At 50.1% G+C, this 5906-nt stretch overlaps 1 protein-coding gene across 2 annotated transcripts in view; it reads left to right on the top strand.

Moving 5' to 3' along the window:
• The first annotated feature begins 786 nt into the window (after window positions 1-786).
• KIAA1324 (KIAA1324 ortholog) overlaps window positions 787-5906 on the top strand; it is a 45798-nt gene continuing 40678 nt past the window's right edge. For both annotated transcript variants that reach the window (XM_021714178.1, XM_008061675.2), the window contains exons 1-2: window positions 787-914; window positions 4087-4279. In XM_021714178.1, the coding sequence (XP_021569853.1) occupies window positions 4119-4279 (161 nt within the window). In that variant the 5' untranslated portion in view covers window positions 787-914; window positions 4087-4118. The remainder of the gene's footprint in view (window positions 915-4086; window positions 4280-5906) is intronic.

Raw genomic sequence — 5906 nt, 5'->3', positions numbered from 1 at the left:
TTGCCCAGGCGGGTCTCGAACCCTCAGGCTCAGGCAGTCCACTCACCTCAGCCTCCCAAATCGCGGAATTACAGGCTGAGCCACCAAGCCCGGCTTTGTGATAATCTTTATACATTTTTTGTGGACCAGCCTTTCCATAGGACATTCTTCCATTCAGAACATCCTTGCTCTTAAGTTATACAGTTTGGGATAAGACAAACTCCACCTGTTTCCAGCCTGTCTTTTACTTACCTTCCCTTAATACTCTGCTCCATCAAGACATTGCTTATACATAACAGCAAAGAGAGTCACACACAAAAGATGTGTTTCTGGGCCAGGCGTGGTAGCTCATGCCTGTAATCTCAGCACTTTGGGAGGCAGAGGCAAGAGGATTGCCTGAACTCAGGGGTTTGAAACCAGCTTGGGTAACATGGCTGAGACCTTGTCTCTACAATCAATCAAAAAATTAGCCGGATATGGTGGCACATGCCTGTGGTTCCAACTGCTTGGAAGGCTGAGGCAGAAGGATCACCTGTGGTCGAGGCTGCGGTGGCCATGAGCACGCCACTCAGTGTGTCTGGGTGGCACATGAGACCCTGACTCAAAAAAAAAAAAAAAAAAGGACTAGGCCATGACTGGGTAATGATTCAATGCCCTCAGTTCTTGTACTTGCTTCATGTCGTCAGCTTCCTGCTAGGAGTCCCAGGACCTGTGACTGTGATGATGTCAGTAGCCATCGTGCTTGGGTGGGAGCGGCTGGGACACTTCATGTTTGCTGCTAACGCATGTTTTCCCACTGTTCTCTCCCCTGCAGTCCGAGTACCACTACGAGTACACTGCGTGTGACAGCACGGGTTCCAGGTGGAGGGTCGCCGTGCCACACACCCCAGGCCTGTGCACCAGCCTCCCCGACCCGGTCAAGGGCACCGAGTGCTGTAAGCAGCTGTTCTGCTCCAGGGCCTCCCTGCCACTCGATTTGGTCTCTCCTTGAAGCCTCCTACTGTCCACACTGGGCTGCTCATGGCAGTGTAACCGCCTTAAAGAATCAGATCTCTTTCCAGTTAGTCACTGTCCCTAACCCTTTGGAAGTTTGGTGCAGAAATATTATCTCAGGCTGAGTGCAATGGCTCACACCTGTAATCCCAGCACTTTGGGAGGCCAAGGTGGGAGGATTGATTGAGCCCAGGAGTTCAAGATCAGCCATGGCAACATAGCAAAACCTCATCTCTACAAAAATTTTAAAAATTAGCGGGGCGTGATGGTGCGCCTGGAGTCCCAGCTACTTGAGAGGCTGAGGTGAAAGGAACACCTGAGCCCAGGAGGTCGAGGCTGAGGTGAGTTGTGACTGTGCTGCTGATTTCTAGCCTGGGTGACAGAGCGAGACTCTGAGTAAAAAAATAAAAAAAGAAAGAAGAGAGATCCTATTTCATGGATGCACATGGGATATTTGAATTGGTTTTCCTTAAAAACAATGTAAATACCATCAGTGGATACAGCATAAGCAATTCCTGCTATGTGCCACTCAGATTTTTTTTTTCTGTTTGCATACATTCTCTTTTTTGCCTGTTTATGTATCTCCAAACTATACTCACTCACCAGCTGCAATCAGTCATTAGAGAAGATTGAGATTTGCTTTCGTTCTCAGAAAGGAAGCAAGAGAGGATACATTTCTGCAGAGACATCCTTTGAAATGCACCAGGCATCATTTAGGAGACAAGAATCTCCTGACTGAATCTGTGCAAGAGGAAAGGCAGTGACTTACCACAGCACCAGTCCCCATCTCTGTGGCTCTCACCTGTAATCTAAGCACTTTGGGAGGCCAAGGCGGGAGGATCGCTTGAGCCCAGGAGATCAAGACCAGCCTGAGCAACATAGCGAGACCTCGTCTCTACAAAAAATCAAAATATAAACCAGGCAGGGTGACACACACCTGTAGTCCCAGCTATTCAGGAGATTGAGGCACAAGGACCGCCTGAGCCTAGGAGGTTGAAGCTGTGGTGAGGCTTGATCCTGCCACTGCACTCCAACCTGGGCAACAGAGTTATGGGCTGGGCACGGTGACTCATACCTGTAATCATAGCACTTTGGGAGGCCGAAGCAGGAGAATTACTTGAGCCCAGGAGTTCAAGATCAGCCTAGGGAATATAGCAAGACCTCGTCTCCATGTAAAAAAAAAAAAAAATTATATATATATATAATTTTTTTTTAAAGAAGAGAACGAGTTATGGATGCTTAGGGAGCAGAAGCAGCTGGAAGGACCACTTGAACCAAAACTTGGAGAGGAAAGGATAGGGACACATTTAGGGCAGAGCATGTGATCCAGGCGGAGGCAGCACAGAGACTATGGCGGAGGTGGGGCGAAGTGGAAAAAGATCTGTAGAAGGGGTTCAGGCAGGGAAGGGAGAGACATTGTGGAAGACCTTGAATGCCGGGCTGAGCGCTTAATTCTATGGCCTAAAGAGAGTGCCTGATTGTTCTTTAAATAAGGGGAATAGGCTGGGCGCAGTGGCTCACGCCTGTCATCCCTGCACTTTGGGAGGCCTAGGCGAGAGGATTGCCTAAGCTCAGGGGTTGGAGACCAGCCTGGGCAACTTGGTGAGACTTCGTCTCTCTAATAAATAAAAAAATTAGCCGAGCGTGGTGGCAAATGCCTGTGGTTCCAATTGCTTGAAAAGCCTGAGTCCAAAAGGTCGAGGCTGTGGGTGTCATGAGCGTGCCACTGCACTCTAGCCTGGGCAACAGAGTGAGACTCCAACTCAAAAATCAATCAGTCAACCAATCAATGGAATAATAGTGCTTGTCAGTGTTGTAGAAGGTTCTGCTGACCCCAGAGTGAGGACAAACCAGAACAAGAAGCTAGTTAGAAGGGCGTTGCAATGGCGGGGTGAACAGGTCAATGGAATCCCGGCTCTCCTGGTGGCAGTAGAAACAGAAAGGCAGCGGCCAGGGACGCAGGGGAAAATTCAAGGCTGAGGGGCCGTGTGCCACCCAACGGGGCCAGCAGGACAGGCCAGGGCGTCCTCTTCACTGGAGAACTCTCAGAATGGCCAAGGCACCTCTCCAGAGGAAATCAGACGGGGAGATGCCAAAAGCCCCCAGCAAGGCAGAGTGCCTGTGGCCCTACCTCTGTTTTATTTTTTGGTTTTTTTTGTTTGAGTCCAAGTCTCACTCTGTCATCTTAGGCTAGAGTGAAGTGGCACGATCACAGCTCCCCACACTCTCAATGTCCTGGGCTCAGGCGATCCTTCTGCCTTAGCCTCCCGAGTAACTGGGACTATAGCAGTACGCTACCACACCTGGCTAATATTTTTTGACTGTTTGTAGGATGAGGTCTCTCTATGTTGCCCAGGCTGGTCTCAAACTCCTGGGCTCAAGCAATCCTCCTCCTTCGGCCTCCCAAAGTATTGGGATTGCAGGCGTGAGTCACGATGCCTGGTCAATTTTTTTAATGGCTTTATTGGTATGCAATTTTATTGCCACTGAATTCACCCCTTTAAGGATAAAATTCAGTGTTTTGTTTGTTTTTTTTGAGTTGGAGTCTCTGTCCAGGCTAGAGTGCAGTAGCATACTCATGGCCACCGCAGCCTCGACCTGCTGGGCTCAGACAATCCTTCCACCTCAGTCTTCTAAGTAGCTGGAACTACAGGCACACGCCACCACACCTGGCTAATTTCTTGATTTATTGTAGAGATGAGGTCTCGCCAAGTTGCCTGGCTGATTTTGAACCCGTGGACTCAGGCAATCCCCTCACCTCGACCTCCCAAAGTGCTGGGATTATACGCGTGAGCCACCGCGCCTGGCTTCAGTGGTTTTCAAAATATTCATCGCAGCCATCACAACTCCCTAATTTCTGAAGATTTAGTCACCCTGAAAAGAAACCTCCTGTTATTAGCCATCACTCCTCAGCCTCCTCTTCCCAGCCTTCTTCCCCAAGCCTCCCTCCCTCTGTCCCAGACAACCACAGTCTACTTTCTGTCTCTCTGGCATTGCCTCTCCTGGGTGGGACTCCTAGATCCTGCCCCTGTGCACCCCCCAGGGTCCCCAGCTGTCCACTCCTCCTGGGGCTACAGTGACCTTCCCGCCCCTCCTGCCCGCCTTGTTTTCCAGCCTTCTCTTGTAATGCTGGGGAGTTTCTGGATATGAAGGACCAGTCATGCAAGCCATGCGCCGAGGGCCGCTACTCCCTGGGCACGGGCATCCGGTTCGACGAATGGGACGAGCTGCCCCACGGCTTTGCCAGCTTCTCGGCCAACATGGAGACTGATAACAGCGCCACTGCGTCCACTGAGAACTGCACGTCGTGAGTTTGCACACACCCCCTCGCCCCCTCCCCCGGAAGGGACTGAGGGCACACGGCCTCCTCTGCGCTCCCCAGGCGGGCAGGGGACATTCAGCTGCCAGGGGAAGGCCCGCAGCAGGTCCCTACCGGCCTGCTGGGCACGATTCCACCTCACCCACTCTTAGCCAAGCTTACCAGTGGCAGGCAGGCATTTGTGGGAGGTGATAAATGGGGGAAATAGGAAAGAGAGTAGACAGACAAGGGCTAAATGATCCCATCTATTTAAAACACAACCCTCTTATCTCTAGAGAAAAATTTTAAAAATTAGTCAGGCGTGGTGGCGTACAACTGTAATCCCTGCTCGTAGGAGACTGAGGCAGGAAAATTATTTGGGCCCAGGAGGTCGAGGCTGTAGTGAGCCACTGCACTCCAGCATGGGCAACAGAGCTGGACCCTGTCTCAAAAATATGTGTGTGTGTGTGTGTGTGTGTGTGTGTGTGATGTGTGTGACAAAAATCAGGCATGGTGGCTCAAGTCTGTAATCCCAGCTCTTTGAGAGGCTGAGGCGAGAGGATTGCCCGAGCCCACGGGTTCAAGACCAGTCTGAACAAGTTGGTGAGACCTCATCTCTACAATTGAAAAAAAAGGAAAAAAACCTGAAACTAGATTTCCACCACGGCATTTGGATCCGCCAATAACATTTTTTTAACTTGACTAGAACACAGTGTGCAAAGTGTCAGGCATCTTCCTGGCTTGGCTGCTGACTTCTAAAACTGGCTCTGCCCAACCTGAATCTATGGGTTTGTGGGGACAGAGCAGGACAGGCCAGAGCTTTATTTGCGACTCAGATCTTCCAAATGCCTTGAGATCCTGATGACCAGACATTTTCCAGCACAGAGGGAGACCCTTGGCAGTGACTGAAAAGCTCAGCCCAGGGGTTTGCGGAACTGGGTAATTCATTCAGTGCCTTTTGTGTGCCAGGCACTACTCTGAATATTATTTTCTCTAATCTTCACAAGAGCCCTGTGATATAGGTGTGACCATCCCTATTCCAGAGATGAGGAACTGGTGACTCAGCAAAAGGAAGGGACTTTGTTATATAACTTATACTGGCAAGACTGGGATTCGAACCCAGGCCCAGGCTTTCTGTTGCCCCATGATACCACCTTCAAATAATACTGGGGTGCCAAAAAATGTATACACTTTTTAAGTGATGTGCTCCATGTATTACTTTTAGTTTGTCGTCATCAGAAGTGTCTGGATGCTGATGGGAACCACTTTTGAGCCTCCCTTGTAATTGCAGAAGTCAAATGTGACTTGTATTCATCTTTTGCTATTGGCATATATTGAGTGTTGCAATTTTATTTTATTTTTTTATTTATTTATTATTTTTTGAGTTGGAGTCTCACTCTGTCACCCAGACTGGAGTGCAGTGGCCGCTCCCGGCCACCGCAGCCTCAACCCGCTGGGCTCAGGCGATCCTTCTGCCTCAGCCTTCCAAGTACCTGGAACTACAGGCGCGCGCTACCATGGCTGGCTAACTTTTGATTTTTTTGTAGAGATGAGGTCTCGCCAAGTTGCCCGGGCAGGTCTCGAACCCGCAGGCTCAGGCAATCCACTCACCTCAGCCTCTCAAAGTGCTGGGATT

This window comes from Carlito syrichta, unplaced genomic scaffold (assembly GCF_000164805.1).
Source record: "Carlito syrichta isolate Samal-C Ts95f unplaced genomic scaffold, Tarsius_syrichta-2.0.1 Scaffold94802, whole genome shotgun sequence".
Taxonomy (NCBI): domain Eukaryota; kingdom Metazoa; phylum Chordata; class Mammalia; order Primates; family Tarsiidae; genus Carlito; species Carlito syrichta.
The sequence above is the reverse complement of the archived record's forward strand: the minus strand, read 5'-3'. Positions and strand labels throughout refer to the sequence as shown.